This window comes from Fundulus heteroclitus, chromosome 4 (assembly GCF_011125445.2).
Source record: "Fundulus heteroclitus isolate FHET01 chromosome 4, MU-UCD_Fhet_4.1, whole genome shotgun sequence".
Lineage (NCBI taxonomy): Eukaryota > Metazoa > Chordata > Actinopteri > Cyprinodontiformes > Fundulidae > Fundulus > Fundulus heteroclitus.
Genome location: NC_046364.1, coordinates 40,392,860 through 40,420,742, shown reverse-complemented (window position 1 = coordinate 40,420,742; position 27,883 = coordinate 40,392,860). Strand labels below are relative to the sequence as shown.

The following is a 27,883-nucleotide window of genomic DNA, read 5'->3' as shown; positions in this document are numbered from 1 at the left end:
TATTTAGGTGCTAAGCCATTCAGGGATTTATAGACTAACAGAAGGATTTTAAAGTCTATTTTCTGAGATACAGGGAGCCAGTGTAAGGACTTTAGAACTGGGGTGATGTGCTCTACTTTCTTAGTCTTAGTGAGAACGCGGGCAGCACCCCCCATCTTTCTAAATAGGAGAATTTGCACAATCAATGGCTGACTAAATATGTTTTGGCCCCACTGTATATATAAATATATATATAGGAAACAGATACCCAAGAGCCCAGCTCTGACCTAACCCACATACAGTCCAAACAACCTACTGAGCTGTGCATGCGTTTAATTTAACTAAATCACAATTGCCAGTTATCTGAAAAAAAAAAAAAAAAGCCAAGCAACGCAACATGCTTTAAATTACATGTTGTGCTACTAATAAAGCCACTGAGTGATCTCCTGATCGCTGAACAACCAACCTGCAGCCACTGTGGCTAAAGAAAAAATTAAGGTTAAGCCTATTGTTAGAAGCTTCAAATACTATTTCAATTGTATATGATTTGTTTTGTCTTTTGGGAAAACCTAGCAAATGCTGAATTTAGTCTGTATGCAGATGATCATTTAATGTTCCTTTCCATCAGAAGTCCAAACTCCCAACTGTCTCTAGTCTGCCTTTAACGTCCTTAAGTTTAACTTAGCATACTTTAAGTTGATGTGTGTGATATTGTTAACAGGCTAAGAGTTGCTGCTGAAACCTGCTAAATTACTCTTTTAATAAAGACACCAAACAACTTCAAGGTTGTAAATTGGTTTAGTAAAAAAAAAGAAGATATTTCTGAATTACGGTAATGACTATTTACAATGATCATTAAAGATCAACAAACAGCAGGAAAACACAAATATAAAAAGAAACTTGTAGTGAGAAGAAAATGTTAAGAAAAATATTATCAGCCTCAGTCATCTACCAAAAACAAGATCAGCTACAAGACGTTTCTTCCAATGCAAGTGAGTGGTAGTTAAAAAAAAAAGCAAAAAAAAAAAACACGACACATTTATTACAATACATTTGGCGGCGTTAAAAGCGTAGAAATGTGTTTTTAAAAAAGGGGTTTCCTTAAAAAGATTTGACCAAAAAGCAATTCTAGGAAAAAAATAAAATAAAATACTATTTGCATATTTGTTTCTACCTTAATTTTTTTTTTGCAAATTAAACAGAACAGGTAATGCACTTGTTTCAGTCCAGGAAGAAAGTGTCTTCTCACCAAACGGGAAACAATGTGTACATTTTAGGTGCTACATAGTTTAAGGTGATATTTTAAAGAACATCGTGTGATTAAACGCCAACATTTGGCCCTTGGTGTGTTTCTACATGTGCATGAAGTGATCTACTGAACTTGACAGTTTTCTCCATGTTTTGTTTGCTCCGCTGAAACTTGTTTCTCTCTCTGCTCTGGTTCCTTCTGTAAATTCAACGACCAATGCAGAGGTTTCTGTTCGCTACGCAGAGACTGGTGCCTTCTGTCAGAGCTGTCCGTCGGTAAACCAGGACTCTGGAGCTGGATGGGTCCCAACGCCTGAGGGATAGAAGGGTAAAAAGTCAGTCATTTAGAAATCTAAAGGTTATCAGAGGGGAATATGCTGCTGTAAACACAGCAGCACTGTTATCAAATCTAAAAAAGCATCTGCAGATTGCGTTCCTTTTACTGTTCCTCCCCATGGCCGTCAACTTTGAGATGGGTTGAGACGAAGAGTTTTAATATCAAACCAGTCTGTGGGGCATGGGAGGAGTTGAACTAAATCAACTCAGAAAAGGAGGGTGGGATAGAAATTGCCAAGTAATTTATAACATTTCTATTTTTGCCCCATTGTCTGTTTTTTTCACCCAGAAGCACAGAGATTTTTTTTTAGCTCCTCTATGATCTGAACTGTCCATCTATAGACACTATAATTATACTGGCTTCTTATAAAACAAACTAATTAACATGCAGTTCTGTGCTTTCAGCTTTAAACTGCCTGCCTGGTGTTATTAACTAAGCAAAAATGTATTTTTGCTTCATTTTACTACATTTAAACAGATGTGTAATAAGCCCCTTTTCCATTACAAGCCCCAGGATGTGAAGCCCCAGGCTTTTGTTTCCTGGGGTAAACCAAAGCTTGCAGTACTACTCCGGTCCAGTGGGTGGCAGCAAGCAGTCAAACAGACAAAGGCAGAGAAGTTGTATCCATCACAGACAACATATACGTAGACGCGTCGTTGGGCGCAGGTTCTCCCGTCAACGTCACCGCCATATTGTATGTGGCAGAAAAAATGCCTCATTCCTGTGCTGCATGGAAATGTATTCGGGCTGATTTCACCATTTGTGTGTATATATATATATATATATATATATATATATATATATATATATATATATATATATATATATATATATATATATATATATTTGTGTGTGTATATGTGTATGTGCTATGAATATAAGGATCAATATGTTAAATCTAAACATTGTGGTCTTCATTATTTCATAAAACCGTGTCACATGTGAACCTTTAGGAACAGACAATTTGGGGGAGTATTAAAGAGGTAAAATTACTAACACGAGAAAAAAAAAGACCTAGGACAATCAAGTAAAAAAAAAAAGAAATAAAAACACACAAAAGTGGTAATGTTATGAGAAAAACGTCATATTATAAGAATTAAGAGGGAAAATTTCCAGAATAGTCACAGTTTGCAGAATTATTTCACTCCTGGAGTAATAGGGCCAGGTTAGATTATTTTAAATATTTTTATTCTTTAGGAGAATAAATTCAGGAGAATGAAGCTAAAGGGATACGAAAATAAACTTCTAATATTACAAAAACAAAAATACTACGAATACAAAGTATATTCAGAGATTAAAGTCCCTCTGATACTGTTTAAGTGACTGAGAAACTGCAGATTTGCCACATTTAAGATGGCAGACGCTCTGACGCATCGCAGCATAGGCAGAACCCGCCCAATGACGCGTCTACTGTTATATTATGTCTATGGCAGGGGTGTCAAACATCCGGCCTGCGGGCCGGATCCGGCCCGCCGAACAATTTAGTCCGGCCCTGTGGCTAAATGAATTATCATTATAAAAAAAAAAAAAATTTTTTTTTTTTTTTTCCCAGTGTCCTGTCTGGCAATGTGGCAATAAGATGTCACAAAGAGCTCATCAGATTTGACTTTCACAAGTGGACAAGATAAAAGGAAGAGAATGATAAAACAATTATTGAAAAAAACATGTACTTCGTTTAATTGAAAATATGCAGTTCCTATATTGTCCACGAGGGGCGCTGTGTTTTAATTAACAGATTAAGCTTCAGGTGTGGAAAAATTCAAATCATTTCTTAATTTTTATCTGTTTGATGTATTTTATCATGCAGGACAGTGTTTTTAAGTTCCAAAAAATGTGAATAAATGTTTTTCAACATTGTATAATCACTGTGATCAGTTCTTATGCATAATGCACAAGTAAATGTTTAACTAAGTTAAAGTATTGTTGAAATTGCACATACTTTTCTTAAAAACGCTGAGATTATTCATAATATATTGTGTAAAAGTGAAATTAACTTAATATAAAAATCAACAACAAGTCCACATTTATTAGTTCTATTTAATCTTGCAACGAGTTAACTCGTGTGGCCCTCTTGAGATCAGATTAAGCTGTATGCGGCCCCTCAACCAAAATGAGTTTGACACCCCTGGTCTATGGTATCCATAACCTGCCACTCATCCGGACTCCTTTTCAATTTTTTTCCTCATACGTGGTTCATGGTTTGTAAATAGTGAAGTTTGAAAGTGTGCTTTTTCTGATAAATTAAGGGTATAAAATTGCTAGGTTTGTAAACTCCTCTCCTCCTTAGCGCTCCTTACTCCCCCTTGTGGCGGACAGTTTAGGCTTGCTGCGCACAACCCTGCTCATTTAGCAAAGCCCCAGGCTGGTTGAAAAGTCCTACCCCACAGCAGGGTCTCTACCGTGAAAATAATGTAAGAGGAAAGTCAAATCCCACACGCGGGAACACTAGTTGGGTTTTTGGAATACACAAAATAAAAAAACAAAAAGGCTTTTGAAAAGGCTGGGGCTTTAGAGGTCTAATACAAAGGGGCCAATTGAAAGATGTTTTTCCCCAGACTGAGCTAAGATCTAGTTTGTTTGTTTTTTATTTCAAGTTCAGTTTCCTCATATCTGACATTCCCACTATTCTTTTTCTTTGTAAGTACATAAACAATAAAGGTATCAGCTTATATACTTTGTCATGTTAAAGGCGGCACTTTATACACATAATTAAAACTTTAGAATAGAAAACTCTGCTTATATTGTATTATTGTAAACTTTCTTATATCCGACATGTCTATAGACTAATCTTTATTTGATTAAAGCACTCAGATTTGATTGGGTGTCAGAGGAAAGTCAGATTGAGCTGGACGGAGAGCTGCCCACCTTGACATCAGGTTGAGTCTGCTTTGCAGCGAGCCGAGGACTGCAGCGCCTCCCTGTGGTCCTCCTGACGATGAACGGACTGGCCTCCCCCAGTGGAATATCAGCAAACCCTGCGGGGCAAATGTTTAAACGATGAACTAAAATACAAACACTTGGACTTCTCGTTTATTGTTTTATCCACCAAACACACGTGCAGATTTAAAGAAACGGCGCTCCGACGGTCTGTCATCGACATCATTATCAACAAAACCCCAACAACACTGACCTTTCTGCACCAGGTCGGGCAGGCCTTCTGGTCTGAACTCCTCATCCTGCTCCTCTCTTGCCCTGGGTGTCATGGTGTTGGCTTTGAGTTTCTTCGTCAGGTTCTGTAGAACCTCCTGGACGCTGTCGCCGACTTCCTTATGCGCCCGTTTCCCCGGCGTGGATCCCTGCAGGGGGCTCAGAGTTGTCGGGGGTCCCACGTTCTCTGTGTTGTCGTCGGTTTTCTCTCCACCGGGTTTGGAGGAAGACTTCCTTGCTGAACGGCGGCGAGTTTCAGAGGGGCTCTTGCCTTGGCTGGCCCGTTGGCCTGCAGTGACCTGCTCCAGTCGGGATTTCAGCGCGTCATTGCTCTCCTCCAGCTTGTGGACTTTGACCATCAGGCTGCAGTATTTCTCCACGCTCTCATCAGCCTCTGTGCTTTTCTCCTCAAGAAGAGTGTTGACTTCACCGAGCTCCTTTCTGATCTCCTCCAGCTCTCTGTCCTTCTCCTGCATTTCCTTTTTCACCCCCTCCAGAGCGGCTGTAACTTCCTTCACCTCTTTGTCTTTCTCTATAAATTCCTGCCGTCTTTCCTCAGCCTCTGTCTTCTTCTTTTTCAGGGCGCTCTTCAGCTCTTCCACTTCTTTCTTTCTGTCCTCTGCCTCCGCCCTCAGCTGGGCCACTTCAGCCTGCGACTCCTCACTGCTTCTTCCCTTCTCTGAAATATCAGGGGGGGCGACATTTAGACATGATTAATGAGTCAAAGGTCAGGCGTCTTAAAGTGATTTCTCCTTCCAGTTATAATCACCTTAATGTTCAGCTATTTCTCAGTAAATTAGATAACTTAAAAAGGTTGTTTATTACACTAATTAAATGCAAAAAGTGAAAGTCATATTGATTTATTAGAGTTATAGATTCTGTGTATTTCAGTTTATTTTAATGCTGTGGCTTACAGCTAATGAAAATACTCAATTCAGTTTAGGTTAAGGACAATAAAATATTGTTTTAATGCAGAAATGTCATGTTAGGGCATCAGTGTTGGATATTTTTACAGCAAACCCATTGGTTCCTTACTGAACATTCATGCCTTTTATGACCAGATATGACCAGGAGCTTAGCTGGCCTGACCCTTAGCATATTTATTCATAGATTTGTGACACAGGCGGTAGGAAAGAGAATCTTCTGCCAAGACTAAACAGTGATTAAATGTGTTTGGAACTACAAACAACCTTTATGAAATTTATTTTAATACATTGCCTGAATCCACACACTACATAAAACAAACTGTACCAAAAAGACAGCTATCAGAGGCTCGAAGTGACCGAGGGGAATTAGTGATTGAAGCAGTGTCTGAATCAAATTCAGGGAATTATGTTAGTGCAACAGTTTCAGACACAAGACAGACTTCTTTAAAAAACTATATTTACTCCATATTTACTTCCCGCTTTGTAATCAGGGCGGGATGACTAGCCCTTTTGTTTCATGGTTCATTTTGCCGTGGCTCTCCTCTCTACTCTCTTTGCTCTGACTGCAGTCAGGACGAGGCAGCAGCTGTGGTGTGCCTGTGAGACAGCGCTGAGGGAAGCATTAACGAGCTCTGCAGCTCTTGCTGCTGCCTCAATACAGTGACTCCAGGACGATTGGCGCTTCCACGTAAAAGTTGCCGTTAACACAGAAAAAGTCGCTAGGCTTGTTGCTAGTCACTATTTGAAATAAAGACATTTGAAGGATCTGAAAAGTTGCTAATTATAGCAACAAAGACACTAAATGGGCCACACAGGACAGCCCAGCAGCCTCTAGCCAGCCAGACAGGAAGGAGCAGGCAGTGTTGGTTTTTCAAAATAAAGTACATTTTAACATTTCATGATATTTAAATTCATTTCAAACTCTGATTATGGTTGGTTTAAGTGCGCAAATATAGAGATACATAATATAAGATACATTTATCATATGCTTTACATTGTTTTAACACTTTACATTGTTTTAACACTTTACATTGTTTTAACACTTTACATTGTTTTAACACGTAGTTAAATGTAGCGGAAACCCTGAAGATGCATCTCTACTTTCAGTAAGAAGGCGGATGTGTTCACACCTGAGCTGGTTAAGATGTCCTGCTTGTCCTGCTCCAGCTGCTTGCAGCTCTTCATCCACAGGTTCATTTTGATCAGGGCAGAGTCTCTCTCTTTGGACAGTCGGGCTCCGCTGGACGTCAACTCAGAAACCTGGATGGAGGAACGCAATGAAGAGAAAGTCTAATATGAAGCACGTTGTGTTTTTTTTAAATTACGCGCATTAAGAGACGAGAACTGGTCGTGTGTTTTGTGGATTTGGACCTGGCAGGACCCGTTTTTGTGGTCGATGTTCCACGTACCTGCTCAGTGAGCTGGGAGACTGCCTGCTTGTGCGCCTCCAGGTCTTTCTCCATGGAGGCTAGAGCTTTCTGGAGAGCCTCGTGCTCCTGTGCGAGCCTCTCTTTCTCTTCTCTGGCCTGCTGCGTCTCTTCTTCCAGCAGAGAGAGAGCTGAGGACAGGTTGTTCTTCTCCTCCTCCAGCATTAACAGGGAGGACTGCAGTTCTTCCGTGGTAGCCTCCAACCTCAGCTTTTCCTGCCTCGTCGAGGAGAGGGCTTGTTGGAGGTCAAGTTTCTCCTCTTCCACAGACGACACCTTGGACTGAAGCTTTGCTCTCTCCTCGGCTAACTCTGTTCTCTCCCGGTCTAGCCTGTCTTTCTCCTGTTTCACAGACACCAGAGCAGACTGAAGCTCGTCCCTCTCCTGCTCCAGCTCTTCCTTCTCTGCCAAGACTGAGGAGGTGGATTTGTCTGAAGCTAGCCCCTGCTCTGCCTCGTTCCCTTTCTCCAAAGCATTAATTTGGTCTTCTTTGGCATGTACAAGTGTTTTAAGATCCTTTATTTCTTCTCCTAGAGACTCGACGGTTGTCCTTAAGATTGAGAGTTTCCCTTTCCTTCTCTGTCTGAAGGTCCTGCAGGGAGCTCAGCAGGCCCCGTTTCTCCTCCTCCAACTCTAGCAACGCTGACTGCATCTTCTCCTTCTCCTGTTCGAGGAAACTCTCCTTCTGCTGAGAAGCTTCCAGCTTGCCCTGAAGGTCTCCCACCCTCACACTTTGTCTCTCAGCTTCCTCTCTTGTCCTGTTCTCCAGCTCCTCTAGTCTGCATTTCTCTCTTTCCAGCTCTTCTCTTCTATCCACCTCTGCCTGCTGCAGCCCCCTTTCCAGTTTGTCCTTAGCGGCCTTTAGCTCCTCTATCTCTCCGTTTTTCGCGTCCAGCTCTCTCTCTAAGCGAGCTTTCTCAGACCTCAGGGTGTCCAAAGTGGCAGAGAGCTCAGAAAGTTGCTCAGCGAGCTCCTCCTTCTTTCCCTCCACCTAAAACAACGGACAGGGGTCGAAACACAAAGCAAGAAGGGACGTTCACGACAACCGCTGCGAAACACAAAAGCGCAGGGGGCGGTTTTATTAAAACTTTTGGTAATGCTGAGAGTACCTTTCTCCTCTCCTCTTCCAGATCAGCTTTTGCCGTTTCAGCCTGCGAGAGAGGAAATAAAGCTAAACTTTAACAACTTCTTGGTGAAGCATTCTCATCCTCTTAAGCGTGTCCACATTTTGTCGTGTTACAACCTCAGGCTTCAATTTTCCTCCTGGCTGATGCAGGTGAAAGATTTTAGTTTTTAATCACGGCAAAATTATTTAAAGGAAAGTTAAAATCCTACAATTGAAAATGCTACGTGCAACAAGCATTCATCTTTTAATAAACACACTTTTGACATCCTCTTTAACTTCACAGTAACATCTATCCAATGACATTTAATTACACAAATGCAGACATTGGTGCATTAAAATCTGCTTTGAATTCAATTATGAAAACTGGCTAATTACAGCAAGTGTTTGCAAAGAACTACTGACCCAAATACTGTTCTGATATTGCCAGACCAAAAAGAGTTTATTATTGTTAAAGAGTCAAATCTAATTTTTCTGAATAATTTGCAAACTGGAGGACCATCTTTTAAAATGACAAACGAGCAAAACTCTCTTTTTAAATTCTGGATCTACAATGATTTTCACATTCACTTCCGTCGAAAAATCTGACTAATTATTTAAAATGATCATATTTTGTAAAGCAGGTAAAAAATTAACAGATTTTTTCTGGTTTACAAAAGGGTTAATTTAGGACTTTGAGTTCCCTTGACTTGACAATTTTGGCCCATGTGCCGAAAAGTTTGGACACCCCTGCCCTACGATTTGATGTGACAAACCAATAAAAAAGTGCTAAATGATGATAAAGAGGTAGGAAAACTGTGTGGCATGTCGTCGTTTTGCTGAAAGGTGGAACCGCCAGCCTGGTTTTCTGGTCTTGGTAGGAAAAAAAACCCGTTTAGCTCTACAAATGAACCTTATTAAATTGGCAGCAGTGACCAGGTGCTTCCTCAGATTAGAAGTATTCCCGCCGCTGGCCTTGCACTTCATCTCACAAATATTGCAGCGAGCAGAATCTGCAGCAAATTTTGAAAAGTGGAGCCATACCTTCTAACAACCATGCTTTATTTACTGGACCAGCGGCTACTGATGCTGTGTTCATGTTCGCTGTGGAAAATCGCCCACTCCTCCACTCCCTCAGTGTCACAGTGATGCGTTTAGGTACCGAAACATGGTTTACGCGAAATCGGTACTAAGTACCGGCGGGATTCCATCAGTAGCAATAAAAGTAACGGATTTGGTACCCACCCCCTACTAATAAATTACACGAATGATCTTTGTCATCAATTAATTTTGTTTTATATTATATATAAACATAAAAACATTTGGCTTATTAATGAATTAGAATAAAACGAAAGGTGATAACGTAACATTTTAGAGAACAAATTGCGTACAGTTATTAACCTAGTCTACATGGAACCCCTAAATTGGGACACACTATAACAATCAAGAACAATTAAATAGCTTTCAAGGCGCTGCATGTCTGCCGCCATCTATACCTGCAGCACAGCATCCTCCAGATTTTGCTCCGACTCTTCTTTCTCTCTCTCCAGAGCGTCGATGCGATCCTGCAGGGAGTCAGACTTTCTCTGGGCCTCTACAGAGACACATTCAGACCAACACCTTACAGAACAGGAGAACAGCTGATCTTGTTTTTTTTTTTTATTATTATTATTCCCTGAGAGGTACCTTTGAGCAGCTCTCCCATCTTCTTTTTCTTCCTCTCATCCGACTCGATGCGGACCTGGAGCTTTTCGATGCCCGTCCTCATCTGCCGCACTTCATCCTGAGTGGAGTTCAGCCGAGAGGCGATCTCTCCCTTTTCCAGCAGAGACGACTCGAGGGACTGGGAAAGGCGGCAGACCTCTCCCTCTAAAGCCTAAAGAAAACCAGTAAAAACAGTCAGACCTCAACACGTTTCTTTCTACTTTTCTCCCCACTGACTCAAAGGTTTGGATAAAACTTCTCCGTAACCTGGATTTTGCCAGCCATGGACTCTGTGTTTTGATTGGTCGAGGTATGATCGTCTTTCATCTCATTAAGACGGTTGAGTAGCTCCTCTTTCTCCCTTTGCAGTTTGGATATGGCGTCTTCTAGCGCCGCAACCTGCTGCAGCAGCTTTGAAAAACGAACGGGAATCCATTTAATATGTTTAACGTAAATAAAAATCTTTTTTTTTTCTCTTATTGAATTTAGCCCATGGATCGTAGAACAAACTTTACAGAGTTTTCTGGGGATTGCACGGTGCGTTCAGTACCTGCTCTCTCTCTGCCTTCACGGCCTCCACGCTGCTCCGCAGAGCTTCGTACTCCTTCCTTCCTAGCCGGATGTCATCCTCCAGGATGGATATTAAATTTCTGGTGTCGCAGTTCGTCTTCTCCAACCCATGAGCCTTGTCTCTCCAGTGGGATAAAGACTGACTCAGCTCATCTCGGTCTTCGGTGCAGGACACGAGTTCAGCTCTTAGCTGGGTTGTCTGCGGAAAAAAATCAAACAACGGGGAAAGATTAACCAATCCGATCGCGCCGCTCCGCAATTCAAGCCTGTTAAAGACGGTTAAACTGGGCGACCTGCACGGCTGCATTAAGTAGCACAAGATCCCCCTACCTACACATATTTCATAACAAAAATCTAAACTTTTCTATTTCTCAGTATCTTTTTTTTTTCCTTTTTGTGAAGTATAAATACAAAAGTTCACTTTGAATTTATGGCTGATATTTCTAATGTGGTTTAGTTTGTAAATGCTGTGAAATGGGATGTCTGAAAAAAAAAAAAAGAATGTTGGATAAATGGAAAAAAATGGATGATGGATAAGTAACAAATAAAAAAGGACAACTGGATGAATGATGGATGAGAAAATAAACTATGAAGAGGTGGAGGGAGATAGATGAGGGAGATAGATGAACAGTTGCATGGATGTCTAATGGAAAAACATAGAAGACAGCAATAAAATTAGAGATAAAATCTGAAAACAAAAACATTTTTCCACCATGAAATTTTGACTCTCTGGTTTTCCAAGTAAAATACTCCGCTGTCGTTTAGTCATCAGGTCCTAATCTGCTAACGAAGACACGGGCCTTTGTTTAAAACTGTACTGACCTCTGTGAGGAGAGTTTCTATCTGTTGCTCCAGTCCTGCACAGGTCCTCCTCTGGGTCTCCATCTCCTCCTTAAGCCCGGTGCTTTCTGCTTGCATGCTCTCCAGTTCAGACTCCATTCCCAGGATGTGCTGCTCCAGGTTGGCCTTTTCAGAGCGGACCCTCTTTAGCTCACTCTCCTGCTGAAGGAACTTTTCATCCCATCCACCTGCCGAACCAGAAGAAACACATCCCCTCAGTGCCATAAATGTGGCGTTCAATTATTATTATTATTTTTTAAATATGATGGGAAAGACAAAAACAACAAACCTTTGGCCATCTCAAGCCCTTCCAACATCTCCATAACGTCAGCCAGTTGACATTTTGAGGTTTCCAGCTGGAGCGTTAACGCCTCCCTCTCCTCCAACAGCTGGGTCACCTAAACAACAGATCAGACGTGATCATTAGGCAAGGCAAGGCAAATTTATTTATATAGCACAGTTCAGTACAGGGACAATGCAAAGTGCTTTACATGATTAAAATATAGCAAATTAAAACAGAATAAAAGCAAGTAGGAATAAAATGTAGATAGAAAATAGAACAAAAAAGTGGTGATTCAGTTAACTAGAACAGTTGAAGGCAATCTTAAACAAATATGTTATTAATCTTGATTTAAAGGAACTCAGGCTTTCTGCACTTTTACAGTTTTCTGGAAGTTTGTTCCAGATAAGTGGAGCATAAAAACTAAATGCTGCTTCTCCTTGTTTAGTTCTGGTTCTGGTTCTGCAGAGTAGGCTGGAGCCAGAAGACCTGAGTGGTCTGGATGGTTGATACACTGATAACAAGTCTGTGATGTATTTAGGTGCTAAGCCATTTAGGGATTTATAGACTAACAGAAGTATTTTAAAGTCTATTCTCTGAGATACAGGGAGCCAGTGTAAGGACTTTAGAACTGGGGTGATGTGCTCTACTTTCTTAGTCTTAGTGAGGACGCGGGCAGCAGTGTTCTGGATCAGCTGCAGCTGTCTGATCCACTTTTTAGGCAGACCTGTGAAACTCTATGGTTATTATGGCCATTAAGATCCCCAAAGTCATAATCCAGCCTAAACAATAAAACTATTTCTTTTTTTCTACCTGATTCGAAAGACTCTTCTTCTCCTCCAAAGCGGTGCTCAGCTGTTGAGCTGCGCCCCGTGCTCGCTCCTCTGCAGCGTGAGCCTCCTTCTCCACGCTGTGGACGTGGACCTTCAGTTCTGAGGTCAGCTCTGTCGTCAGCTGAAGCTCCGAGCTCAGCTGGTCACGCTCTGCGCGCAGCGTCTCCAGCTCACCTTGTTGTTTTGAGACCATCTCAGTGTAACGGCTGACATCATCTTTTACCGGCGAAGGCTCGTGACCTGACGGACAGATGGGGCTTTAAATACGGCGATTGCAAAACGACAAATTCAAAAGTAATCGCTAAAACGGATGTATCACCCCCTGCCTTACTGTAACGTAACAAATGACAGTGGAGTTTGCAGTTAAAGCATGGCAAAGGTTAAACTGTAAAAACTTTAAAACGAGATGAAAACATTTTTTTTTTTTTTTTTAAAAAGGGATAGTCAACAATAATCAAGGAAAAAACACGTGATGCTATGAGTATTTTACTCATATTTTACTAGTATTTTATTCTCTAACCCCCAGTCGGTCGAGGCAGATGACCGTTCATACTGAGTCTGGTTTTGCTGGAGGTTTTCCTTCCCGTTAATGGGGAGTTTTTCTTCCCACTGTCACTTCATGCTTGCTCAGTATGAGGGATTGCTGCAAAATCATGGACAAAGCAGACGACTCTCCCTGTGGCTCTACGCTTCTCCAGGAGTGAATGCTGCTTGTCGGGACTTTGAAGCAATCAACTGGGTTCCCTTATATAGGATTTTTTTTCACCAATCTGTATAATCTGATTGAATTTCACTTTGTAAACTGCCTTGAGATGACGTGTTTCATGAATTGCCGCTATATAGATAAAATTGAATTGAACCCCCAATCACTCACCAGACATTTTCAGACCACTTTGGAAGGAAGACGAATCAGGGTTTAGATTCTCGTTTTTAACACCTTCACAGGGACAGCGGTCCTCTTCAGAGACCTTCAAAGAATAACATCAGAACACGAAGACGCAGTATTATGAAAAAGGTTTCTAAACAGTATTTCTAATGTATTCAAACAGGGAAAAAAAGTTACGTTTTTTTCTACCTGCTGGTTAAGTGGGTTTTCCTGAACCTCATCGCTGAGCATCTCCTGGTCAGAGGCCCCCTCCTGAGAGAGCAGCTCTGCATCACTGTTGGAGAAAACAGATTTTATTATAATTTTGTATGTACAGAGTGCATGCAGAACGAAATTTCGTTGCATACAGCTTTCGACAGCGCAATGGGATTGCAGGTGGAATAAGACAACATCACAATATAAAGTGCAGCACTGATCAGATGTAACAATGCATGAGAAAAACAGCGTGCAAGAACAGTGTGCAGAACAATGTTCAGTTTATGTGCAAAAATAATGGTGCAAAAAGGCATTTGTATGGAAACGTATGGTGCATTGCAAATAATATGTGCTTGTAACTTCAGGGGGAAAAAAACAAACACATTTAATTTGCAGTCGTGTGTCTAAGAAACTGTACCGAACGTCCTGGTCGGAGCTCAGTCTAGACTCCTCTTCCTGCTCCTGCAGCGGATCGGACTCCGCACAGGTGCTGCTGCCGGCGTCAAGTTCTGGGTTTGGCCGAGTCTGCACAGCCGTCTCTGCTGGACAAACCACAGCATGTGATCAGGAACAGATACGAACAGTTCACCTTTAAACAAATCAGTCCATGCTCACCCCCTTCCTCTGTGTCTTTGGGTCCTACGTGGGTCATATTTTCAGCCGGATTCGGGTATCCCCCGGACTCTGTGAGCTGTTGTATGAGGCGCTGCTGTTGGCCCACTTGTTCGAGCAGTAGGTCGTACTGCTGCTGGAGCGCGGTCAGCTCCGTCTGGAGGACCGAGAGCTTCTGGTGGAGCTCAGCCTGCTCGACCTCAAACCGCTGGCTCCTGTGATGCAAACAAGTTTTTTGTTAATCGGCAGAATATGCAAAAATCTGATTTTTTTTTCTCCTTCATATTCTTTCACTTTAAGATAATTATCTCAACATTCATGCATTGAGGCAGAAATGTGGATAATCTTGGAATTTGTCTCACTTCTGATGGATTAAAGACTATACCATGTATTAAACAAACATAGTATTTTTTCTCTCCTTGTAATAAAATGAAGGGGGAAAAAACTAAACTAAAATTTGTAAAAGTAGGACTTGGCCCGTCATAATTTAAGAGAAAAACCAGGAACTTGCATCAGCTAGTAAAGGGCTATGGCTCATGGAGACAAAGAGTAAAACAGAGTAAGAGACGTACCGCTCTTTGTTCTCCTCGTCGTTCATCTCGTCCCTCGTCTTGAGCTGCTCTTTCAGTTTCTGCCGCTCCTCCTCCAAACACAGCAGGGAGCGCTGGACGCACTCGTTCTCCTCCCTGAGAGAGGCCATCTCCTCTTCCGCCGTCTCTCTGCTGGTCTGCAGCTGCTGCTTCTCTGCGGACAGACGGCGAACCTCTGACTGCAGCGTGAGGTTTTCCTCGGCCATTTCGCCGTAGTTAGATTCCAGCCGGAGCTTCTCCTCTTCCGCCTGTTTCACCGAGTCTCCTTTCTCACGGGTTAACGTAAGCACCGTCTCCTGAAGCTGAACTTTTTCCTCGTTGATTAAGCTCAGAGTAAGATCTAGCTGGGCTTTCTCCTCAGCGACCCGACTGAGCGCAGACTCGGTCTGGCGTGTGTCTGCAGCCATCCGATCGATCTGTGCCTCTGCCTCTTGTTTCTGCTCCAGAAGCTCTCTGACGTTAGCGTGGAGTCGCTGGATCTCCCCTGACAGGCTGCTCACTCTCTCCTCCAGCTCCTCATTCTCTTCTTTTACCTGGCTGATTTCGGCGGCAGCTCGTTCCTGGTCATCCAGCAACTGCCTCAATGAAAGCTCCAGGTTGCTTCTCTGCTCATTCAGCTGATCCACACTGTTGTCTTTTTCCTGAATGATCTGCCTGAGTGTCGTCTCCAGCTTTGAGCTTTCCTCGGTAACTCGACTCAGTTTGGACTCCAAGGCAGAGATGGTCTCCTCCAGCTCCTGCCGTTTGACGGAGTCTTCCTCCAGGCGGCTTATCTCACAGCTCCTCTCCAGCAGCTCCTCCTTGGCCGTCGTGTATTTTGTCTCCAGCAGAGAGTTCTGGGACTGGACCTCATCCAAACGGGTTTCCAGGACAGACACCTGGAAATACAACAAGTAAACAGGGTGAAGAAATGCTTAAATATACTGGTGAAAGTAAAACAGAGAGAGATCGTTGTCAAAAAGTTGATTTAATTCAGTAATTCTGAACACAGGGCTGAACGATATAGAAAAAAAGCATATTGATAAAATAGAAATCACACTGATCAATAATTATCAATAAATAAATAATATATTTTAAGTGCAGTCCTTGTCGTTTTCATGCCATTGCTTAATGACCTATTTTAAAATAACGAACACTAAATTCAAACTCAACCTTTTTATTCAACCAAATTTACCAGAACTGTAAGTTTTAAAAAAGAAAAAAGAAAAGGTGCTCTCTGAACTCTTCGGAGCTTGGTGACAGCGCTTACCTGGGTCTGAGTTAGTGATTGGTTGGGAGGATGCAGTATTAACCTACATGATGGGCCAGAACGCTAAAGGAAAATTCTTCTGTTGAACTTTTTATTGGCCCCTTATTTTCTATTTGAACCACACGTCTATTGATCGATATATATTGTTATTAAATTATCAGCCAGGCCCTTTCTAAACCTGAACCTCATTTGTATGGAACCATAACAAACAGAGGGATACATTTCAAGCATTTACTGCTGATTATGAGTTTTCGTCCATATTATTTACTCAGAGTAGACCAATATTATTTTAGCAATAGTCTACGTTTCACCATCACCTGTTGCAGACTCTGCATATGACGTCATGACGGCCCGATCCCCGCAGATTCCCTTACAAAGCAGCGGCAGGCGGCAGAAAAAAAAACGGCAGACCAACCTGGGCTTTGCTTTCCTGCAGCATGGCCTCCATGTCAGAGATCTGGCTCTGGTTCTGAGCGAGCTGGGCCTCCAGTGACGCCACGGTTCCCTTCAACTCCTCCACAGAGTTAATGGCGGTCTCGTTGTCCTCCAGGTCCATCTGCACCATCTCCAGCTGCACCTTTATACGGTACATTAACAATTCAAAAATGATTATGTGCATTAAGACAATCCACAATTCAGCAGAACCACTAGATGAGGCGACACACATAATATTGCACAGCTATCAGATTAAGCAAGGCCGATTTAGAAAAGATAACTTAATGGAGAACCAGGGTATCAAGCTCCAAATCTCCATCAGTTTTGATATCATTAATGGACATGAAGACATTAATAACCTTAATTTTGTTCATGGCCACAATCTTCTCCTTCAGGAGCTCAGAGGCTTTGCACTGCTCTGCCTCTGCTTTGTTCAGCTTCTCCTTCAGACTCTTGATTGTGCCGTCTCTCTCTTGCAGGCCACGCGAGGCCGCAGACAGAGTCGTCTTCATGGTTCGGATCTCCTCCCGACGACAGCTCGACTCGGCTTTGGCCGCGGCTAGTGATTTCTTAGCGTCTTCCAGCTGCTCCTTAAGGCCCTTCTCCTTATTGACGAAGTCTTCGATCTCCGAGACGTGGCTCTCGGACTCTCTCCTCATCTTCTCAGTGAGGTCGTTGACTCGATCCTCCAAAGCGGAGAGGAGTTTCGCTTTCTCGGACAGGGCGATCTCAAGATCAGCCTTCCGTTCGTTTGCCGAGCGGAGGCTCTTTTCTGAAGCCTCGAGAGATTTGTTAAGGTGAGCGAGGGACTGATTGACCACGTCCAGTTTGTCCTTTAAAACGGGAACCTCCTCTGCCGCTCCTCGGTTTGCAGCGGCCTGCTTTTCCAGAGATGAGATCTGCTCCAGTAGAGCGTTTATCCTTTCAGTCTGACCGTGCTGCAGGACCTGAATAAAAAAAAAAACATGTTTTAAATGTCAAAAACACCATGAAAAAAATGCTAAATATATAAAAAAAAATGGTTTAGCATATCAAATATATATTAAAAAAAATAGAATTAGAGGAAAAGGATCTTCATATTCTACCTCTGCTTCTTTCTTCATCTCTTGAATGTGATTTTCCAGTTCAGACTTTTGCGTTTCCACAGAGACGATGCGAGCTTCAGCCTCTCTGAGCTGCTTCGCCGCCTCCTCCGTCAGGCTCCTCTGGTCCTGAAGCTCCTTCTCCAGCTGTCTGAGCTCCTCTGATTTCTCCTCGTACATCTTCGTGAGTTCCTCCTCCTTACCAGACACGGTCTCGATTTGTTTCTGCAGCTCGGCTCCCAGCTGTTCCTGGACCTTCAGGATCTGCTCCATGGAAGTGATCTAAAAAAACATGAGCAGGGGGAAAAAAAAAGTGTTTAAAACTCATCTTCAAATGTTGTTTTCAATTGAATATTAACCTTAAAGCGTAAGAAAAAAACATTGCTCAGGTCCCTTCACCAGTATTTAACCAAGATAACTGTTTTATCTTAGCTGAATAATACATGGTTTTTAGAAACATTTTCTACAATTAAAAGCCAGAAAAGTGTGGTTTGCATCTAAAGCAGCAAGACGGCAAATAAGGACATTTAATGAGAACAACTCTGGAGGAACTGCAAAGATCCACAGCTCAAGAGGAAGAATTGCAGCCAAAGGTCCTCAAGAGTTAAAATTTATATTAGTAAAAAAATAAATAAATAAAAAATACATCTGATGTTATATGCATCACTTTGTGTGGTGCATGAAACATAGATTCCCAATTAAATGCATTGGAGTTTGTGTCTAAAAGGTGATAAAATGAAGAAAAGGTCAAAGGGGTGAATGCTGTTGCAAGGCACAAGATATAACTGAACAAAATAATGCACCTGGTGCCTCACATTAGTTATTTTTTCAAGTAAATATTCTCTGATAAACGATTTTTTAATTGCAGTGAGGACATTTCTGTTTGGTGAAATTAGTAGTTTTGTTTAACAGTAAAGCCCCAGTGTGTAAGATTTACATCCACCTAGTGGTGCGCTAAACGAATCACAAACGACTGCCGTTAAGCGCCTAATAACTACTACAGAAGCCACGGAGTATCATAAATGTGACAAAGTAAACATGTCCTCAAAGTATCTGGTACCAAGCTACTGCTAATAGCGAATACCTAAGGTCATCACGCAAAATGGTTTTTGTCACCGTTGCCAAGTCCGCTTATTTTTTTTTCCTAAAGTCGCTTGTAGATTCCATGAGTTACATTTTTTGGGCCCTTTTCAGAACGTGCATTCGCTTATTTGGGCTCTAAAAAAACTGACTATAAACACGGGTAAAGAGATCCTCTCCTGTTGCTGCACACAGTGAACCGGCTGATATCCATCCGCCCCACTGCGTACTTACACACTCCCTAAGAGGGGGACGGAGACAAGACGAACAAACAAACCGTCTCGGCTGGGAGGACAGAGTAGCTGCTGGACTACACTGTTTCTAACATAAAGCCAAAATAAAATTCACTGTTATATTGAAACCTCTGCATCAGTTTTAAATCCCTGCTCCCTCGTGAATTGTCTCCACCTGGTAATAATAGCTGCGCCACTATAGACTCTCGTTTTGTCCCGGTTATTACTTCTTTTTCCTTTTCTTGGTTACCTTCTCTTTCCTCTTGCAGGTCAAAGAGTATGGATGGTCCGCCATTTCAACAGAAAGCGGCAAATAAAATGATCTACGTACATCTTTGCTTGTTTTATACTCCTCCTCCACCAACAGCACGTCCTCATATAGAAGGCAGATCGGTAAACGCGTAAGGCTGACAAGTTTGTCTCCTTTCGGCTACTTAAATCAGAGATAGCGACGCAAAATGGGGCATCCCAGTAGTTACACCGACATCTGTGTATTTATAAACTAATAATCCTAAGTTATATGAATGCTTCCATTTTTGATGTGAGGTTGTTCGACATTGCAAGAATATGTTTTTACAAAAGCAATAAGCAATTGATTTTTGCCAAGTAAAAGCCAAATTAGTTCCACGCTGTCCCTTTAAGACCCAATCTGACCTTATCTTTGGAGAGCTGCAGCTCCTGCTGGACCTCCTCCATCTGCAGCTTGATGCGCTCCCTCTCCTCCGTCTTATCTGAAACCGTCTCCTCACACTGCTTCAGGATGGCGGCCTTTTCCTCCGCGAAGCTGAAAAAAAAAAACGAAATAGAATAAAGGAAATGAAAACTGAAAGCGGGATCAGCTTTGATCAAACGCAACAGCGAGGACAGAACATTTAATTCATTTTGTCTGTAATTAAGTAAGATGGAATCTCGGTGAGCTGCAGACATGACTTATAAAAGCAAAAGATTACACGTGTCATAAGAACCCGGCTCCTACCTGGCATTTTGCTTCTCCTGCAGCGCGGCGGACTGAGCGAGGCTCTCCTTCAGCTGGCTGATCTCAGCCATCCACAGGTCCACCTGCTGATCTTTGGAGCTAATCAGGTCACACGCAGCCTGGTGTTCCTCCAGCAGCTCAGAGTTCGTCTTCTCAGCAAGCTCTGCTCGAGCAGTTTCTCTTTGCAGCCTGGACTCCAGTTCCTTAACCTGTTTAAAAAAGAAATGGAATAAGTTTCCAGTTACCTCTCATTCACAATCCCAGCTCTGTAACGGGCTTAGAGAAGTCCTATCCAGTTTTCAGGGCCTTTCCTTTTTTGATAAAACCTCTCCTTGCTCACTGTTAAAAAGTAGGGGGGTTTATTCAAGCTTTACAGACTAAGAACTAAAAGGTTTACGTCACCTGTCCTTCAAGCTGAGCCAGCTGCTTCCCAACATTCTCCAAGTCTTTGCTGTGTTTTTGCCCAGCTTCAGAGAACCGGAGCTGAAGCTGCTGATACTGATGCTCCTTCTCCTCCAGCTCCGTGCTCTTGATGAGGAGTTCTCCTTTCAAGGAATCGATGTGGGCGGACAGGCTGGCTTTGTCTGACTCCATGGAGGAGATCTTGCTCTGCAATAGTGCAAAAGACACACATTCAGCGACACAGCTGTCGGTATTTTTCCCCTTTCTTTCCAGTTAAAAATAAACCCCACAGTCTAATCCTTACCTGAAGTTCGTTATTGGCCTCATTCAGCAGGCTCACGTTGCCCTCCAAGCTGATAATTTTGTCAGTGAGCTCCTTTTGAACGGCCTCGGTTTGGTTTATTAAGCTCTCCTTGTCTTTCTTCCACTCCAGCAGAGCGTGGTGTTCCTGTTTCAAAGCCTTACACTCGCCCTGACTCTCAGTCAGGTTGGTTTTAAGCTGCTGGCTCTCCTTCTCCAGCACCGTCAGCTTATTGCTCAGAGTCTCACTCTCCTGCCTCTGCTTCTGGAGCTCATTCTGGGATCTGCAAAGCAAACAAATTCACTATAACAACCTGGATTTAAATTAGATTTAATAATTGCAACATTACTACTTAGACAACTTTGTTGTCATTTTGTATGTACAAATGCATACAGAACAAAATTTCGTTGCATACAGCTTACAACAGAGTAATGATATTGCAAGTGGAATAAGGCAACATTACAATATAAAGAGCAGCGGTGATCTGAATGTAACAATGCAGGAGAAAAACAGTGTGCAGAATAATAATGTTCAGTCATTGTTTATATGCAAAAATAATGGTGCAAAAAGGCATTTGTATGGAAAAGTACAGTGCAGTGCAAAATAATATGTGCAAAAATGCAGTAAACGTTGAGTTATGTGCAATTGAAATGGATAATAAAAGTTTGGCAACATTGGTAGTGCCAAAATAATGATGCAAATGTGGTGCAGAGTCCAGTATAGAGTTCAACAGTCTGACAGGCAAATGGCTTGATCTGAAGTGCAAATGTATATATTTTAAAGCCAAAAAGTAACATTTGTAATACATAACGACCTACTAATTTGCTCTCAAAGCAGGAAATTAATGCAAGTGCATTTTTGTTTTTAAAACAAAATAAGCTTTTTGAGTCACAGCAGCTAGAACACCGCTACAGTATTTGTAAAATGATGCATTATCGGTAAAGACATATCTGGAAAACTCCTTTTAACAGGAGTAAAATGGATGTGTTGCTGTTTTTTGGCAACACAGGAAAGAGATCTGGTGAGTGGTTCTGCTAAAAAAATAAATAAAAAGATCCTCTTTGCCAGAAAAGTCGGGATAGGTGGGGTGATTTATTCGCATCACAGCTTTTCTCTTGGCTGGCAACTGTGTCATGCACTAAAGCCCAAGCACGGCGTCCCATAAACAATTTTCCTTAACTTTCGATATCATTCTCAGCTGCATCCAACATTTCATCTTTCATCCCTTTTTTTATTGTTTAACTATAGCTACAAAGCTGAATAAAACTGATAAGAAGAAATCTTCTGAAAAACAAACGTAGGTTTACTTGTCATTTCTGGACTCTACATCAGAAAGCGTCTTCTTCAGGTCTTCCAGCTCTCTGGCTGATGTCTGGGTCTGTTGCTCCAGTTTTGAATGAACTCTTTTCAGCTCCTCGGCCTCCGCTTCAGATTTCGCTGGAAAAAAAACAAGACAAGAGAAGCGATTAACACCCAATGGGATAAAATGATCAAAAACAAATGACGTTACTCCTACTGTTAAACGGGTACCTTTGAGATCATCCAGCAGACCCTGGGTGCGTTTGAGCACCTGCTCTGAGCTCCGCTTCTCTTCTTCCAGCTGAGAAAGGGATCTGGTGCTCCGGTCCAGCTGGACGGTCACGCTGTTTTTCTCTTTCTGTAGCTCCTAAAGGGAAGAGGAAATGTTGAAAACCTGTAAATCATCTAGTCTAAAACAGTAAATCAGACGCAAAGCCAGCTTCATATAAGAAGACGAACCTACCTCCATCTTTTTCTGTAGGTCTTGCTCTTTGGTCTGAGTGGCCTGCAGGCTTTGCTCTGACCGCAGCAGCTTCTGTTTCTGCTCTTCGACTTCTCTCTCCATCTGACTCTTCTGCACGTGCATCTGAAACAAAGCACGACCGGCCAATAAAAACAAGGCTGCCAGCAAATCCCCACGCTGTGTGCAAACAGCAGAGGTCGCGTTGTGTGAAAATCCAGAACTCGGGAGGGAAACGTAACCTTCTTCATTTCCGCTTCGAGCGCATTGTTGTCCTTTTTGGCCTGCTGGATCTCCTGCGTGAGCTTGGCTCGGTTCTGGTTGAGCTGCTGATCCAAAGCCTGATAGGAACTCTGAAGCTGAGCCAACTCCTGCACAATCCGAAAGAGATCTAATCTGAATAAAAATTCACAATTTATCGTTCTCGTATATCCCCAACGACGAGAAGACGCCACGTCGTTTCACCTTCTGACTGTTTCGTTCCTGGTCTTTGAGCTTCTGCTCCAGAGCTCGCCTGCAGCTGTCAGCGTTGTGCCTCTGACAGCTCATCTCCTCAGAGACTTGCTTCAGCTTCTGCTCGGCCGACGAACACTGAACAGTGCACAGATCGTTTTAGTTCTTTCCTCTGATTTCTAACCACTGAGCTATATAATACACTGGAGTGCTAATCACCGTCTGTTTGAACGAGTCGCTTTGAAGCCACCAGCCGCCATATTGGTACTCCCTATTTCCCCCCAGTAACTAGGGAATATGTGCGCTACAGCATCGAATAACGAGGATTTTCTCATGTTCAGGGGGGGCTTAAGACTTTTAAAATGTCAAATGCCATATACTTTTATGTTATGTTCTAAAAATATCAAGTACTGAGAAAGTCATGTGCTGAAATATACATACACATATACATATATATATATATATACATATATATATATATATATATATATATATATATATATATATATATATATATATATATATATATATATATATAATATGAATAACATGTAAAATATTTCAGCACCTAATTTCCTAGTAGTAGATAGTGTTAGTACATCCACTGACTGTAGAATTACCTGTGAAACGTTTTCACTCAGCCAGAAAACTGCTTGTTTTCTGGCTGAGTCCTATGGGATCCTGTGAGAGTAGGGAGTAGCAAGATGGCGGCCAGTGACTTCAGCTTTTCAGCAAAATCAGCACTCCAGTGTATTATATAGCTCAGTGTTTCTAACCCATTGCTCCCCCCCCCCCCAAGCAGCCCAGACAAGCAATCACACAAAGATCTGATTACATACAGGAAACAGGAGCAGTCCACCGTACCTTTGCCTGCAGCTCCTGGTGTCTGTTTGCAGCTTGGCTCAGCTCATGGCCGGCCTTGGCCAGCTCTCTGTCCCGCTCTGCCAGGTCTTTGCGAGTCTGGTTTAAGTTGGTTTGGAGTTCTTGCAGCTTCGACGCTTGGTTACGGATTTCCTTCTCCTGAGCGGCCAGATTCCTCTCCAGCTCTGATACACGGCCACGCAGCTCTGATAAAAAAAAAAAAAAAAAAAACACATACGTTTTCATGAAATCTGTCGTGAGTGACACATCCCACCCATTAACTTTACAAATCCACTAAAAATCCACCTTGGTTAAGAGTCTTCAGCTGCTCCATCTGTTGGGAGGATCCACTGGGACTCTGGAGAGTCCTGGAAGAACTCATCCGCTGGGAAGGCTTGATCGGCGTCTCCTCGTGGGCGTCCCACAGAGATGCTCCCCGTCTCTTCAGGGGCGTTTCTATCGCATCCTGACCCCGCAGGCTGTGGACCTGATCCTGCCACGGGAAAATGGACGATCCGGCCTGGCGGGCGGCGATGTCCTTGTGGCTGACGCTGACCGATGACTGATTCAGCAGCTGGAGGAGAGGAGGGGAGGAGACACACGTTACATCTACAGATACAAGAAATGGACACCGGAAAAGGATGAAGACCAGGAGGACACCCACCTTGACCTGCAAGACTTTGAGCTCACTCTCCAGCTTTTTTCTTTCTTCCACTTCATGGTTGTACTTTTCCAGCAGCTCGTCCAGTTTGTTGTCTGTAAAAAAAAAACACTCTCCAGTGAGACTCGCCGTAACAAGTCTGACCACCCAGAACGAACGAATCCCTGCAAACTGAAATACCTTGCTGTCTGCGTGCGGGGAAAGGAGACGGCGTAGCGAAACTCTTCTGTGGGGAGCTGTACGCCTGCAGCTCGGAGCAAGACGACGACAGCGAGGAAGAGCCAGCAGGCTGAGAGCGATCCAGCTCAGTTTTGTACCTGGACAGGCAGGCAGGAGTTGGGGTTTCAGATCTTAACTCCTTCGTAGGTGAAGTAAAACCGTTTCCATTAGGCTTTCAAACGAATTTATGTTCAAACCAGATCGGTACAATTTCAGAAACAACGTGCTTGTGCAAAACTGTGGCTGAATATTGCTTTAACAATATTGAATACGATTAACCCTCAGTCACTTCTTTTTCCCTTTACAATCACACAAGGTTTCCACCACCGCTCTCAGCCACTAAAGAAATACTCCTGGTCCTGGCATTAAAGGACGTTACAGTCCATTTACTGACCAAATGTACAGGACTGTCTCAGAAAATTAGAATATTGTGATGAAGTTCTTTATTTTCTGTAATGCAATTAAAAAACATGAAATGTCATACATTCTGGATTCATTACAAATCAACTGAAATATCGCAAGCCTTTTATTGTTTTAATATCGCTGATTATGGCGTACAGCTTAAGAAAACTCAAAAATCCTATCTCAAAATATTAGAATATTTCCTCAGACCAAGTAAAAAAATAATGATTATAACGGCAAAACAAAATCAAACATTTGAAAATGTCCATTAATGCACTCAGTACTTGGTTGGGAATCCTTTTGCACAGATTACTGCATCAATGCGGCGTGGCATGGAGGCAATCAGCCTGTGGCATTGCTGAGGTGTTATGGATGCCCAGGATGCTTCAATAGCGGCCTTTAGCTCATTTGCATTGTTGGCTCTGGTGTCTTTCAGCTTCTTCTTCACAATACCCCACAAATTCTCTATGGGGTTCAGGTCAGGGGAATTGGCAGGCCAATCAAGGACAGTAATGCCATGGTCAGTACACCAGTTGCTGTGAGAATCTTATGTCGTCTCTTAACCACTACCATACTTGTGATTTAGTTTACTGAACCAAGCTGAGTGTTTTTCAAGGCTCAGGAAACCCTGCAGTGTTTCGAGTTAATTAGACGATTCAAGTGATTAGTTGAATAGCCTACTAGTATACTTTTTCACGATATTCTAATATTTTGAGATAGGATATTCTTAAGCTGTAAGCCATAATCAGCTATATTAAAACAATAAAAGGCTTGCGATATTTCAGTCGATTTGTAATGAATCCAGAATGTATGACATTTCATGTTTTTTATTTGCATTACAGAAAATAAAGAACTTTATCACAATATTATAATTTTCTGAGGCAGTCCTGTAGAGCATAAATGGCACATGAAATATTATATCCAATCAAATGTTGCATCCAAGCAATCCTTTTCATGTTTACACACGCCGATATTGCTATTCAACTTATATGCAGCTCTAGTCCAAACCAGGTGATAAAAAGCAAACGCAAACCCACTTCTTGAGTTCTTGCTCCAGGCGCTCTATGGTCTTCCTGCAGGAATTAAGCTGACCCTCCAGGTAGCTCACCTGAGCCGGAGGAAATAGATGAGTTAGAGTCACAGTAAAAGTAAACTTTCTATGTTAATCCTAGAAATCTTAAAAGTATTCACACTGTTGGAACTATCTTCCCATTATGTCACTTTACAATCACAAACGTCAATGCGAACACAAGAAAATGCTGCAAGAGAATGTCGTACTTATCACCATCCTCAGCACAGCCTAAATTTTATTTCTGTGAAGTGAGAAACTGACCTGCTGCTCTTTGACTCCAAGATCATGAACGACCTTCTGACGAGTTTTCTCCAGCGCGTCACACGATTCAACCATCATCTGGTTTTCTCTTTTCAGAGCCGAGATCTCGGTGCGTTCACTGTCCACCTGAAGACGGGAGTGTTGAAGTTTATACGGACAAAATCCTTCCTGCCAATTCTGTCCAGTACAGGTTTAACCTTCTTTAAAAGCAGGGTTTTAAAGAGCAAACATCGAATAGGTCAAAGTAACAAACCTTCTCCTACTGAATACTGACCTTCTGTTTCTGTTTTTGCAGGGCAGCTTCCAGAGAGTCCAGCTGAAACTGCTTCTGTGTCCTTTCCTTTTTGAGTTTGTCCAGCTGGACCTCCATCTCCTGGATCTTCTGCAGGGCTTTCCCCGGAAGTCCATCCTTCCATTCCTCCACCGCCCAGCTCATGGCCTAAAACCTGAACCAGAGACAATCATTTTACCCAATGTTAAATTCAAATTTTGAGAGAAGCCTCTATGTAGGATTGGTTATGTCTACTGTTATCGTTTTTTCTCTTGCTGGAACCTGAGAGATTTCCCTTAGAAAGTTATTTATGCAACCTGATTGTCAATTATAACCCATAATACCTCCACATAAGTCAGGATCAAAAGCAATAGCCCTGTTCTCAGTGCTACACAATACACCGGAGGATGAGGAGACAGGAATTGTTCTAACAAAAGGAGCACAGCGATGGTGGGTGAGAGCGTGAGGAGATAGCTTTATACTTTGCAGTAAAGGGCCATAATGTCACATAGGAGGCTCATTGCTAAATGTACTGTATAGATCCCCATCATAAGCTTCTCAGCCTGTCATTATAATTATGTTATTGCATTCAGCAACAGTGTGTTTGTTTGGACACCACAGTCCTACAGGCAAAATATATAAAAACATTTAGCCCAACTTGTATAAACTCTGTTGCTTTTCTAGCCCCACTTTAATCTGTTCTAATCTACTTTATAAAGTAGGCAAACATCATCTCGAAAAAGGAAACAACAACCAAAGCCCAGCAAAACGGAAGCGTTATTTTAAAATTAAAATAAATAAAAAAGGTCCCTAGTAATATAAGCATGGACAAACAAGATAACACAAGCACATTCACATGATTGTTCTCTCCCATGCATCATTTTTTATTTTATTTTATTTTTTTGCGATTTCACTTTTAAACCAGTTATTGTATTGTATCATCAACACAGATTAAGATAGAAGACTGGACTCTTTATTTATCATTATTCTGTTCACATTAATGTGAACTAAACCATAGGGAGCACCCACGATCGATCACGATGAAGTGAAGTCCGTACATCCATTCATAAATACAAAAGTAGTTTGTAATGAGCTAGGTATCGGTCTGCGTGTTATAGAGACCAGTGTAGAAATTAACACCAATATATTTGGAAAGATTAGGCGACCAATCACGCATCTGAAATATAAATGAAATCATCGTTAAACCTAAAGCAAAGCAGCAAGAGCATTTAACGCAGTTTCAGGTGCAGCTTAACGGTAGACCGGGCATGTTCAATGCTGTTTCAACGACAATAAAAACCTAACTTTGAATTGTGACCAATCCACAGGATTGGCAGCTCTGTTAAAGACCGACGCATTTTTTTAAAAATAACTTTGGAAATTATTTTTAACATGTAAAGGATTGCGTTTGCTATACTTACTTTGGGCGCGACACTCCTTGCTCGGCTTCTTTAGAAAATTCAAACTGCAGGGCAGAAAACGGACGTCCC

The 27,883-nt window shown here is 42.2% G+C and overlaps 1 protein-coding gene across 1 annotated transcript; it reads right to left on the bottom strand.

Annotated features, from left to right (window-relative positions):
* Positions 1 to 758: 758 nt before the first annotated feature.
* Positions 759 to 27,883, bottom strand: cenpf (centromere protein F). Its single transcript, XM_012880960.3, is given in 39 exon segments — positions 759 to 1,540; positions 4,430 to 4,539; positions 4,695 to 5,390; positions 6,768 to 6,897; positions 7,047 to 7,619; positions 7,621 to 8,055; positions 8,174 to 8,215; positions 9,663 to 9,760; positions 9,853 to 10,042; positions 10,138 to 10,281; positions 10,421 to 10,639; positions 11,263 to 11,468; positions 11,570 to 11,678; positions 12,374 to 12,633; positions 13,268 to 13,361; positions 13,469 to 13,553; positions 13,893 to 14,013; positions 14,090 to 14,301; positions 14,659 to 15,554; positions 16,341 to 16,502; positions 16,720 to 17,307; positions 17,446 to 17,724; positions 19,410 to 19,539; positions 19,732 to 19,940; positions 20,134 to 20,340; positions 20,438 to 20,717; positions 21,742 to 21,871; positions 21,965 to 22,100; positions 22,197 to 22,319; positions 22,436 to 22,564; positions 22,659 to 22,784; positions 23,511 to 23,713; positions 23,814 to 24,081; positions 24,172 to 24,263; positions 24,349 to 24,485; positions 25,827 to 25,897; positions 26,123 to 26,248; positions 26,397 to 26,568; positions 27,815 to 27,883. Coding segments are annotated over 38 exon segments (8,367 nt in total). The 5' UTR covers positions 26,559 to 26,568; positions 27,815 to 27,883; the 3' UTR covers positions 759 to 1,351.